At 34.3% G+C, this 13768-nt stretch overlaps 3 protein-coding genes across 6 annotated transcripts in view; 2 read left to right on the top strand and 1 right to left on the bottom strand.

The window, feature by feature from the left end:
* LOC106085248 (phosphatase and actin regulator 1) overlaps positions 1 to 13768 on the top strand; it is a 784344-nt gene that overhangs the window by 157805 nt on the left and 612771 nt on the right. The gene's annotated exons all lie outside the window — the stretch shown is intronic.
* On the bottom strand, positions 271 to 1001 carry LOC106085251 (cuticle protein 19.8-like). The gene is made up of 2 exons (XM_013249405.2): positions 760 to 1001; positions 271 to 583 (listed from the first exon to the last, which is right to left on the bottom strand). Exons 1-2 carry the CDS (start codon positions 769 to 771, stop codon positions 350 to 352), a joined length of 246 nt encoding a protein of 81 aa, XP_013104859.1. The 5' UTR covers positions 772 to 1001; the 3' UTR covers positions 271 to 349.
* Positions 4899 to 5429, top strand: LOC106085252 (uncharacterized). Its single transcript, XM_013249406.2, has 2 exons — positions 4899 to 4975; positions 5107 to 5429. Exons 1-2 carry the CDS (start codon positions 4964 to 4966, stop codon positions 5338 to 5340), a joined length of 246 nt encoding a protein of 81 aa, XP_013104860.1. The 5' UTR covers positions 4899 to 4963; the 3' UTR covers positions 5341 to 5429.

Below are 13768 nucleotides of genomic sequence, written 5' to 3'. Positions count from 1 at the left end.
ACTTTATGGGGTCTCGGACGCATATTTCGAGGATGACGAAATTAGTATACCCCCATCCTATGGTGGAGGGTATAAAAATTTAAAACCGACTATCAAAGGGTGCCATTTATCCTCCAAATGGTTATGAGTTTGTGATGGTTTTAAATCAAAACAAGAAGATGACCTTCAACATTTGCCCCCCAAAATAGTGTACTGATTGAAAAATTCTTTGTTTCACTTTTTAACAGAAAAGGTTCGCATTGTTTTTTTTTTATTTAATTATTTTTTTTTTTTTAATTTTCACTAATTAACAAAAATATTTTTCAACAAAACAAAAACATTTCCCTGCCTTCAACCTCATTCAACCGGTCTATTTACGCAAGAAGTAAGAAGCGGCATAAGGATAAGTGTAGGCGCTAGCATAGGGAGCAGCTACATAGGGAGAGGCAGCAACATACGAAGCAGCATAGGGAGCAGTGTAGGCAGCAGTGTAGGCGGCAGTGTAGGGAGCGGCAGCCACATAGGGAGCACTGTAGGCCAAAGGAGCAACAATGCCGGGCTTAGCAGCGGCCAAGGCAAAGATAGCCATCAAGCACAAAGCGAACTGTGGAGAGAGGAGAGGAGGAGGAGAGAGAGACAAAAAAAGATTTCAATTTACTAACTTCATCGCTTTTTTCATTATCCTTGCAGCTAGAAAAGCTTTTTTTGTATTCGTAATTTGATTTTATTTTTTTGCTCTTTGCCACAGTCACTGATGATGATGATGATGATGATACTTACGAATTTGAACATTTTGAAGTTTTGAGGAGGTTGGTGTTGTTTAATTGTTTGCAGAACGTATTGAACTGATAACAAATGCTAAACAATTTCTAGTTTTTATACAAAATATTGGCGCTTAATGTAAATTTCTGGCAAATATTTGCTGCCACATTGGATTTACATTTCAATGTTGAGATTTTTCGATGATATGCAAATCTGACACAGGCACGTTGTCCGCACTAAGGTCATCTGTGCTGTGTTTTACTTTTGCTGCCTTTTTCTGTCTACCAGAGAGCGAGAGTGTGGGGGGAAGGGGGGGGGGGGGGGGGGGGGGGAAGCTTTGTTTTCTTGGCTGGCACTGGGTTTAGTAAACATTTCGTTTAGCCAACCAACCTCAGCTTAGCATTGCACACCGCCACAACTTTGGGCCAATATTCTCCACCCCCCTCACGATTTGTATTTGAATAGTTTCGCCGCCACACTACGACACGTACTCTTCTCGACTGTCATGTCCGTTCATTTTGTTCTGCTTTCGATTTCGTTCACATTTCGCTCGGAGCAGCCAAGTAGCCTAGTAGGCTGTGTTTTAGTATTCTGGAAGCGTTTTGTAATTATAGCCAAATTCTTATTCTAATGCCATCGAATGTTATGTGACGGAGGAATATGGATCCAATTCAAAATTGAGACAGGCATAATAAACATTGCCGTTTAATTGACTGTCGGTCGGTCATCAACATAAAAATGGAAGGGATATTGCAAATGTTTTACTTGTGTCTGGCCAGCTTGGTCTATGTACATTTTTTTAAACGTAATTTAGGTGAATTCGTTGAAGCTATTAACTTGGTTTTAATAGCTACCACGGCTTTGTATGATGACTTTGAGCATTTATGATGTGATTTGGAATAATGCGGAAGCCAATATTTTAAGGAAATATTATGATTTTTATGTAAAATCTTAATTTTCATATCTATTAATTGACAAATAATAGATATGAACCTATATTGACTAGTAAACTTCAATTCAGCTGGTAAATATGTAACATGCCAACGCATTTGCCAAATAATGGAAAAATTTCGATTTTGCATAAAAATGCGGACTTTAGTCCTAAGGCATCAAATCTGGATTTTTTTGGGAATATTTTTTTTTTTTTTGGAAAATAGTTGACCTGTTGAGGTCACATACTACTCATATATAACAAGTAAGAGCATGCTAAGTTCGGCCGGGTCGAATCTTATATACCCCCTCCACCATGGATCGCATTTGTCGAGTTCTATGCGCGGTCTTTTTAGGCAAACCAAAAATATTGAATAAGAACTGTTATGCTGTTAGAGCTATATCAAGTTATAGTCCGATTCGGACAATAAATGAATGCTGATATAAGTCTTTTTGGGAGTGGGGCTGACCCCCAGACACTCTTTACTAGAAAAAAATATTAGATGGCAGCTATATTCAAATCTGGACCGATCTGAGCCAAATTGACGAAGGATGTCGAAGGGCCTAACACAACTCACTGTCCCAAATTTCAGCTACATCGGACAATAAATGCGCCTTTTATGGGCCCAAAACCTTAAATCGAGAGATCGGTTTATGTGGCAGCTATATCCAAATCTGAACCGATCTGCGCCATATTGCAGAAGTATGTCAAGAGGCTTAACTTAACTCACAGTCCCAAATTTCGGCGACATCGGATAATAAATGTGGCTTTTATGGGCCCAAAACCTTAAATCGAGAGATGGGTTTATATGGCAGCTATATCCAAATCTGAACCGATCAGGGCCAAATTGAAGAGGGATGTCGAAGGGCCTAAGACAACTCACTGTCTTAATTTTCAGCACAATCGGATAATAAATGTGGACCTAAGACCCTAAATCGGAAGATCGGTCTGTATGGCAGCTATATCCAAATCTTTACCGATCTGCGCCATATTGCACAAGTATGTCAAGAGGCTTAACATAACTCAATGTCCCAAATTTCAGCGACATCGGATAATAAATGCGCCTTTTATGGCCCCAAAACCTAAAACCGAGAGATCGGTCTATATGGCAGCTACATCCAAATCTGGACCGATCTGTGTCATTTGCAGAGGTATGTCGAGAGGCTTAACTTAACTCACTGTCCCAAATTTCGGCGACATCGGATAATAAATGTGGCTTCTATGGGCCTAAGACCCTAATTCGGAGGATCGGTCTATATGGCAGCCATATCCAAATCTGGACCGATCTAGGCCAAATTAACGAAGGATGTCGAAGGGCCTAACACAACTCACTGTCTGAAATTTCAGCAAAATCGGATAATAAATGTGGCTTTTATTGGCCTAAGACCAGAGATGGTCCGTAAGACGATTTTTTAGGTTTCCGACTGTCAAAAAGTTGTAAAAGTCGAAAACGTCGTATACTTGTATAAAACGTAGAAAAAGTCGCAAGCGTCATAAACCTTAATAACTCTGTGTAAAAGTTTGATTTTTAACAGATATTATTGTCACTTATTTGTTGTATATAGAAGAGTTTATATTAAGTTTTTTTTTTTAATTTTTGCATTTACATTTTTCACACAATAAATTGGAAATATACGCAAATTTCAAGTCAATTTATAAAGTAACGTTTAAGGATTTTTTTGTGAAGCAAAAAATCAATAAATTATTAGTTTTCATCAATTATATTTAGAAATTGCAATTATTTTGTATCCTTTTGCAAAATTATTTGCTTCTCCCGTTTTAATTTGCTTTTTGAAAGCTGTTGTAAACGACATATGTTAAAAATGCATGACATCTGAGGAAGTGTCAAGTGAAATGGTACATGGAGTGTTAATTATGTTATTCAATAACAATACTTAAAAATAACATTACTTATTCAATAAAATACTTAACACGCCATCTTCCATTTCACTTGACATTACCTCACATTAGCATACTTAACACGCCATCTACCATTTCACTTGACACTACCTCAGATGTCATTCATTTTATAACAATATTGGTAAAAATCGTGTAAACCTACGGTAGCTTTTTCTAATTCTGAACCGATTTTTTCCAATTTCAATATTGTTCGTCTCCAGGAGGAAAAAATTACTTATGCCAAAATTTTTAGTTAATCAGATCAAAAATTCGACATATTTTCGTTCGAATTTTTTTTTTCTGTCAGAAACCTAGTTTTTTGGCTAGGTTTACGACGTTTTCGACGTATGTAATATACGTCGGAAATGTATGTCATATACGTCACTGTTTCTGACAGGCCATCTCTGCCTAAGACCCAAAATTTGAGAATCGATTTGGCAGCTGTATCCAAATCTGAACTCATCTGGGTCAAATTGACGAAGGATGTCAAAGGGCCTAACACAACTCAATGTCTTAAATTTCAGCAATATCGGATAATAAATGTGGCTTTTATGGGCCTAAGGCCCTAAATCGGCGGATCGGTCTATATGGGGGCTATATCAAGATATAGTCCGATATAGCCCATCTTCGAACTTAATCTGCTTACGGACAAAAAAAGAATCTGTGCAAAATTTCAACTCAATGTCTCTAGTTTTAAAGACTGTAGCGTGATTTCAACAGACAAAAGGACGGACATGTCTAGATCGTCTTAGATTTTTGCGCTGATCGAGAATATATATACTTTATAGGGTCGGAAGTGGATATTTCGATGTGTTGCAAATGAAATGACAAAATGAATATACCCCCATCTCTCGGTGGTGGGTTTAAAAAAATGTAATACAAAAATTCATCAAAATTTCCTTTTCAAAATTGCTTTTCATACAAAAATTTGTCCAAATTTGGTTTTAGTTCCACATTTTTTTCATTGAATAGAAAATTTATTGTAATTTAATTTACTTTAAAATTCATTGAAAATTAATTTTTATTGAAAATGTGTCACAATATAATATTGTTCAATTTATATATATTTTTGAAGTTTTTTTTTTTAATTTTTAAAGCCGTTAGCTATCTATTTTTCCCTGTGGTAGAATTTTGGCGATTTTTCAAAATTAATTCAGCAAAACAAGCCCAAAAGTAATTTCAATTATTATTATGCATGCTAAGTATGATCATGACTAGTACAGCACTTGAACGTTCAAAATGGTTAACTCAAACTGGCAGCAACCATTTACCATTCATTTACATTAACCGCCAAAGTTTTGTATAAAAACTGAAAATTGTTTACGATTTGTTATCAGTTTAATACACACTGCAAACAGTTAAACAACAGCACCACCAACCCCACACTTCAAAATGTTCAAATTCGTAAGTATCGGGAAAATGCCAGGGAAGGATGTAATGAACTTAACAATACTTCTTGGCCACAAGGATAATGAAGAGATAAAGTTGATGATTCGATAAAATATTTGCATTCCCTTTCATTTCCTTGCCTTTAGTTCGCTTTGTGCTTGATGGCTGTCGTTGCCTTGGCCGCTGCTAAACCCGACTTTGTTGCTCCATTGGCCTACAGTGCTCCCTATGTGGCTGCCGCTCCCTACACTGCCGCCTACACTGCTGCCTACACTGCTCCCTATGCTGCTTCCTATGTTGCTGCCTCTCCCTATGTAGCTGCTCCCTATGCTAGCGCCTACACCTACCCCTATGCCGCTTCTTACTTCTTGCGTAAATAGACGGACATTGAGGATTGAAGCCAAAGCGAGGAGAGATTTTCTGTTTTGTTTGAAGAATTTTTGTTAATTAGTGAGAAATGAATAAAAAAAAACGCTGACTCTTTCTGTTTACCCATGAAACCAAAGACTTTTAGGTAATTTTAGCAACAATTGAAAAACTTTTAGAAGAAATCAACAATTTTTACTTGTTTTGTTTTTTAATGCATAAGAGTGTCCTAAAAAACAAAACATTTTCCTTTTGGTGTTTTGGGGATGGGGCGCCCACTGAGTGGCTTGATTTTGAAAATATTTATCTGATTCGTGTTCTACTCTAAAATACCTTTTATTTGAGCCTCATATTGCAATGGTCAGCAAATACTTCCTATTTGGGTGTTGTTATGGGAGTGGGGTGATCCCATAAACACTTTTTCAAATATTGTTATCAGCTTGGTGCTTTACTTCCAAAGACCTTTCATTTGAGTCCCATATTGCCATGGTCATAAATTTGTCTTCTGTGGGGGATGTTCTCGGGGATGGGCGGCCCCTCAAACCCTTGGTCCCACATCTGGATATCAGATTCGTATTCTACACTCAAATACCTTTTATTTAAGCCCCATATTCCCATGGTCGGTAAATAAGTCCAGTTTGGGGGAAGGGGTGGACCCCCAGAAACTTTGTTCCACATTTGGATATTAGATTCGTATTTTACTCGCAAATACCTTTCATTTGAGTCCCATATTGCCATGGTCGGTAAATATGTCCGATTTAGGGATGGTCCCCCAAACATTTGGTCCGACATTTGGATATCAGATACGTTTTCCTATCCTAATTACCTTTCATTTGAGTCCCATATTGTTGTGATTGGTCTAAATATATGTTTGGTAGGTTTTAGGGTGGGGCGGCCCCCATAGGTACCCCATCCAAAATTTTGGATACCAAATTTTTATTTTCAGGGTACTATATGAGAGCACACAAAATTTCGCTTAAATCGCACCACCCATCTCCGAGATCTGGCGTTTCTGAAAATTAGGGTAAGGGGGAGAGTCCGCTCCCCCTTCAGATATCAAAAAATGTAGTATCCTATTTTTACCACGGGATCATTATACACCGTTTCTGAGTCTATAAGGAACACAGAAACAAGCAAACAAACCTACAAACAAACACAAATTGATTTTTATATATATAAGATTTGTTATAAAGGGTTAATTTTTAAGAGCTATAGAAAAGTTTTTCAAAGAAAACACATACAATTCAGGTGATATCTTTATTTGGTAGTACGGTCTAAAGGGTCCATACTTTAGACCGTACTATCAACGGCTATATTCAAAATTGTAGCCGTTGGGTGAAGCGGACGAGTTTTTTTTCGCTCCTCAAAGAAAAAATAAATAAATATTCGTATCTCGAAATAGGTACTACCTATTACGAAAAAAAATGTAAAGCCTTTTGGAGTAGTCTAGAAATGGACTGCAAAGACTGAACATCTGCGGTTGTGGCGTCAGACCGCAGCATGTTGTCCTCCCCTCCTATAGGTGTGGGTGCCTTGGCATCTGTAGTCGAGAGTAATTCTTCAAGCGTACAACTAGTCGTCAGACTAATAAATGAGGAAGAAACGGATAAACCAGAGGGATGCACAGTTCGTCCCCAACCTTTACGTAAAGGTTTCTGATTCGGATTCAGACAGCGACTGTGCCAATGAAACAGTCATCGCAGCCAAATCGAGAGATGAGGGCATCGGGATGACAGCAGAAGTGAGCGATGGCTTTGCCAACAAAACGTACACACTGGCGGTATGTATTGACATCGAAGGGGCTTTGTGCGGAACGATACACTGATCCAATCCTTAGACCAGTACCGGGTGGACCCGGTCCTTAGAGACTGGATAAACCATATGCTAAGGAACAGGTGGATAAATTGTGTGTTCAATGGCATAAATATAAGGGAGAAAGTGGCACAGGGCACGCCGCAAGGGGGCATTTTATCCCCACTCCTATGGGTGACCACCATTAATGACCTATTACGTATACTGACTGAGGAGGCATTTGAACCTGTCTGCTACCCAGACGATGTTATAATACTTCTAAGGGGTAAGGATCCGAACGAGCTATGAAGAAGGGCCGAAAGGGTCTTGCATATGGCATATGACTGGGCTAGACCCAGAGGTCTCAATGAGGGGCATTTTACCGCCACTCTCTCAGGGGGGCATTTTATCGCCACTCCTATGGGTGATCATCATAAATGACCTATTACGAACGCTGACTGAGGAGGGATTTGAACCCGTCTGCTACCCAGACGATGTTATAATACTTCTAAGGAGTAAGGCTCCGAAGGAGCTATGCAGAAGGGCCGAAAGGGTCTTGCATATGGCATATGACCGGGCTAGAAGTTTTAGATACAAACTTCTCTTGTGTAAGTTTCAAGTCTAACTGAATCTTTATTTCAAATTTTCCTTAACGCTAGCTTAATAAATAAATGTTTACAATTAGCTGATGAATTCTTCATAGTATATGTTTTCATTATGGCTCGCTATGGGTGGTCAAATGATATTTGCATTGATCTCTGTTTCTCTGTGGCTGGTTGGGGTAAATGGATTTTGTATATACAAAATCCATTTGCGACAATTTCGTTGATCATGGATTTTTGCTAATGCTGCAAAAATCCATAGTCATAATGAATTAAAATTCTGCGGACAGCGTGGGTGGCCCTGTAACTCCCTCAACGCTTGTTTCGGGCTCCGTCCTCGGAGTCGATGATAGATTTAACTTAAATCTTTTTACACTTTGATATGAAATAAGTATAATTATAATTGATATTAACAAATACAGACATGTATAATGGTAATTTGACACTTTTTGATGTTTTTCAATTTTGTTTCTATTTTGGACATTTTTTGTGTCCAATATTTCCATAGTAAGTTCTTCTTTGGTTGTATTTGTAAATGGTATAGCTTTAATAAACTCAGGGTTTAAATAATGGTGTTTAATAGTGTTTTCGACATTTGTAAAAGATTGATTTTTAAGGTATAAAGTACAATTTTTGTATTTAATCCATTTTGTTCCTTCTACAAAAATATTATGACCACAAGTAGTTTTCATTTTGGTTTTATGAAATTTCTGTATTACAATAGAGCCTGGCGTTATAATTTTTATTGTTTCTTCTGCTTTTTTCTTAATTCTAATGCAATTTTTTATTATGGGTTTTGTAAAAATATCGATAATACATTCATCATTTAATTTTACAAGATTGCTTGCTTTTTCCGATTTCTCATTAAATTCGTAAACAATACCGTCTTTTAACAATATTTCTTTGTGCTTAAAACTAATTGTTTCATTTTTATCATCCAAAATTTCAAAAAGACGATATTTTTCATATTTTTCTTTTCCGTATTTAGGAATTAATAGAGTAAATATAATAATATTATGCTTATATAGTAATGACACTAAATCAATATTTTTAAATTCTTCGTCAGATTCTATCAGTTTTGTTTCTTGGTCTGTCAAAATATTTCTTGTGAGGATACCTAATCGGCTGGTCAAAATAACGTCCTCTATTGTGTCGATAAAATGAAGTAAAGAATTAATGTCATTGTGTATTTGAAAACATACTTTCAAATAGTAATAATGTTCCCTAATCTGAGTATTTAATACAAGACTTTTTATTTGGCTGGAAATATATCTTTCAATATTCAAAATATTTTTGTTTAGAATTTCTATCTGTTCCTGTAATTCCTTGTTTATTTTAATTTGTTTGTTATTTTCATTAATAAGTTCGGTATTTTCTGTATCTAAATTATGTAATGCATTATAGATTGCTTTTTCATCCTCACTGTCCATGGTTCCTGCAATAACTTTTAATGTTTTCCCTAATAAGTCAATTAATCCTCTTTTATTTCTTATTTTTGGTGTTAAAGCTTTAAGTTTTGTATCCAGTTCCCTAAAATTCCTAAGCAACGTCCTATGTATATAGTCATTTTTTGTGTCACTTGGTAGCGTTTCATTTAACATCTTAATATTAACTTCTATTTGGTTTCTAGCAACTTCTAGTTCTGTTATATTAATTATGTGTAATACTTTCATATTATACTCAATAAGCCGCACTTCATCCACTTTGATTGGTAAATAACCATTGTTGTTGTCCAAATCGATTATTTCGATATTCTCCGCATGAATTCCATATATCAAAATTATTAGTACCAACAAAGTTGTCATTGTGATCTAATAGAATATAAGATCAAGGAAGACCAATTTAGACAATTATAATAATTATTTGTTATTTAGATATATATATATATATATATGTGTAAAATTAATGCAGTAATCTTTAAAATTCGATTTTATGCTCCTGTATTGTTGCTACTAATTATTTCGTTTAACAGCATTACCCCTTCTAGTGGTTTGTTGCACTGGGAATCTTACGTTCTGTGCGTTTTGGAATTTCTTTTTCTTTTTAACATGTGTTTTATAATAAATTTGTTTCGAATTTTGGTCTTTTAAATGAGAGTCGTCAATTTTCCTTCCTTCTATTTTCCTGAATTTCTGATAATTTTTGCCTCCTCTAGTCTCTTTGATATAATTGATGCCGTCTTCTAGAATTTTTTCTCCTATCCTTGATTCATTCAGTTTATTAATTACTTGTTCCTTTTTCTTTAGCATCCTATCATATATATCCGGGTATTGAGATTCATTAATCTTCCCTTGAATAAAATCAATTGGTTTTATATTTGTTGTACTATGTATAGTATGGTTGTAGAAACCATTTATTTGAATCATCTGTTCTTCTATAGAAATGTCAATTTTGCTTTGCATGAGAATTCTTAAATGTTCATTAATAGTATTATGTAGCCTTTCAATATCGCTATTGCTATTATGATTTAAACTTGATGTAAAGTTAATTTCAATATTCTTTTCTTTTAAGAACTCCATCATTCCATGTGATTTCATTCCGAGTTCGTTATCTGTTACAATTTTTTCAATATTTCCATAAGAGCTTAAATATCTTAAGATGCATTTCCTAAATTCGGGGTCTGATCTATTGGTAACACGAGTTATAAGTGCTACTTTACTAAATTTGTCTATCATGGTAACAAATATACTTTTATTTATGGAATAAAATACATCCATATGGATAATTTCATGTGGTCTTCTAGGGGTTTCAGATATTTTATAAGGGACTAGATCTGGATTCCTTTCGTATTTTGACAGCATACAAACTTCACAATTGTTTATAAATTCCGATACTTTCTTATACAAATATGGGTAATAATATTTATCTTTAATTTCTTTGTAGTTTTCATTGCATCCTCTATGGTTATTTTTCAAATGTTCATTAGAGATTATCTCTTCTAAATACTCCTCGTCGAGGATATCAATTAATTTCTTGAGACATCTGACAATTTTTAGATTACTATAATCTTTAAATAAGATTGATTTTAATTTATTAAATATGTCATCATCTACAAATAGTGCGTTTGTTTTTTCGTGATCAAAATGATTTTCTATAATTGTTTTCAGGAAATCATCGTCAAATTCCTTTGCCTTTATTACTTTTCTTTTGTGGTTATGTATGACTGAGTTTCTAATTGATACAGCGCCTGATATTATTTTTTGAAATATAACTTGATTGTCATAAATATTTATTGGTTTTTGCAATTCCTTAATTGAATTTAGATTTTCATTATTGTTAAAATTTTGATTTGATGATATGGTATTATTAATTTCAATTCTACTAAGACAGTCTGCCACCTTATTTAGGTGTCCTTCTTTATAGTTTATTTCATAATCATACTCTCCTATTTGAAGTCTCCACCGCATTAATTTCGAATTTGGCTCTTTTAAGTTATTTAACCATATTAGTGGTTTGTGGTCAGTAAAAAGTTTAATTTTCCTGCCATAGACATATGGCCTAAATTGTTTTAAACACCATACAATTCCAAGACATTCTTTCTCAATGGTGGAATAGTTTATTTCGTGTTCATTCAAAGTTCGAGATACGTATGCAATCGGTTTATCGTTCTGCGATAGAACTCCTCCAATAGCAACATTGCTCGCATCCGTAGTAATTTCAAAAGGTAAACTGAAGTCGGGATAAACTAATATTGGAGCATGAACCAACTTTTCCTTCAAAATGTTAAATGCATCGATGTAATTTATATCTTTTATATCTAAAATCGAGTCCTTTTTCAAGTATTTAGTCATGGGTTTAGTAATGTGTGCATAATTTTTTATGAATCTTCTATAATAGCCCGTCATTCCCAAGAATCTTTTTATTTCCTTTTCAGTTCTAGGAATTTGTAATTTTCTTATAACTTCAATTTTAGCTTGGTTCGGGGACACGCCTTCTTCATTTACTGTATGACCCAAAAATTCGACTTCTTTCCTGAAAAATTCACATTTATCTAATTGAATTTTGAGCCTTGCATTTCTTAATTTGTTAAGCACTGATTTCAAATTTTTTACATGTTCTTCTAGTCCATTGGAAAATACAATAATATCATCCATATAAACCATACACTCCCTTTTCGAAACATTTTCCCTTAAAATATTATCTACCAATCGTTGAAAAGTGCTCGGTGCATTTTTCAACCCGAATGGCATTCTATTAAATTCATAATGGCCGTTATCTACTGAAAATGCAGTTTTTTGTCTGTCCTTTTCATGGACTTCGATTTGGTGAAAACCGCTTTTGAGGTCAAGAATAGAAAAATAATTCGATTTTCCTAACTTGTCTAATATATCTGTTATATTTGGAATCGGATAATTATCCTCAATGGTTTTATCATTTAATTTTCGATAGTCAATGACTAATCTAAATTTCTTCATGCCCGATGCATCTGATTTCTTTGGTACAACCCAAACAGGACTGTTGTATGGACTACTGCTCGGTGCAATAATTCCATTACTTAACATTTCCAAAATCTGTTTTTGGATTTCATCTTTGTATATATAAGGGTACCGATAAATTTTACTTCTTATTGGTATTTCATCAGTGGTATCTATAGTATGCTTAATTTCGTGGGTAAAAGTCAATTTTCCATTATCAGAAAGTAAAACCTTAAAATCCCTAATTAGTTTCTCCAATTCTAATCTCTCCTTAGAATTAAGGTGTTCGGTTCTAATTTTCTTTAGAACTGAATCAACATCTATAATTTCGCTATTGATTTTTCCACTAATATCATTAATATTATGAATTTCCGAAATTTCTTCATACGTCAAAATCACTCCTGTATCTAAAACAATAGGTTTATTTGATTTATTATTAATCTTTACACACACTTCTCCATTTTCACATTTATAAAGACCTTCATTGAGAATTATTCCATTACCCTGCATAATATTATTAATTAATACGTCTCCATTTTCTAAAGGAAGACATATTTTACAATCTTGCTCTCCCGGTGGAATAGTTATCTTTACTTTCGTCGTTATTTTCTCAGAAAGTAATGGCAGTTTTGAACCATTTAGAAGTAAATACATCCCTTCGTAATTTATAATCGCTTTATTTTTCAATAAAATGTCGTTGCCTATTAATCCTTCAAAATTATTATTAAAATTGTAAACATAAAATTCAAACATTTGATTTGGCAAATTAAATTCCCTGAAAGCCTTCACCACGGCTTTATGTGTAACTATATGTGAATTTTTTAAAGCTAACATTTCCTTTGGTCCTTTTAATTGTACTATTTTACTTTGATGAAAAACATTTGGATTCACTAAGGAGTTTGTGGCTCCTGTATCAATCAAAAATTTGCACTTGTTAATTACTATGTAGGTGAGTTCATTGGAGCTGTCTGACAAAAATTTCCAATATCCATTGGTGTTGGTCTATCACTATCATTTATTGGCTGATTAGTTGAATCACTGCTAACGGTGTTATTTTGAAACGAGTTGTTTCGATTATTACTATCATTCTGTCTCGGAATATAATTTTGATATTGATCCTGATATCTGGTATAATTTTGATTCTGATGTTGATTTTGTCTGTGTCTTTGATTTTGATATTTATAGTTTTGATTTTTATTAAAGTTCGTATTTTGATTCACGCTTTTATTTCTATTGTCATGAGTAGAATTTGTTTCGTTTTTATTTGGAATTGGATTAGGATTATAGAAAGCATAATTCGTATCGTAAAGTATTTTCATCGCATTCTCGATATTATTTGGATTTCTACAAATTATAATGGAACGCATTGGTTCAATTAATTTGTTTTTAAATACGTCCAATGCTACCCTTTTATTAGCTGCAATGAGAGCATTGTAGCCCGCTTCGTTTTGATGTAATGATCGAGTTTTCATGTTAAGTCTTCTGAGATAAGTTATTATCTCGTCATAAAAATTCTTTGCATTAGTTTTAAATTTAACTGATCTTAATTTATCATATAACTGTTCATCTGTTAATCTATCGCCAAAGTTGTTAATAAGGGTTTCTTTTAGCTCTGTCCATCTTGTAAGGTGATT

Source organism: Stomoxys calcitrans, chromosome 1 (assembly GCF_963082655.1).
Source record: "Stomoxys calcitrans chromosome 1, idStoCalc2.1, whole genome shotgun sequence".
Classification (NCBI taxonomy): domain Eukaryota; kingdom Metazoa; phylum Arthropoda; class Insecta; order Diptera; family Muscidae; genus Stomoxys; species Stomoxys calcitrans.
The sequence above is the reverse complement of the archived record's forward strand: the minus strand, read 5'-3'. Positions and strand labels throughout refer to the sequence as shown.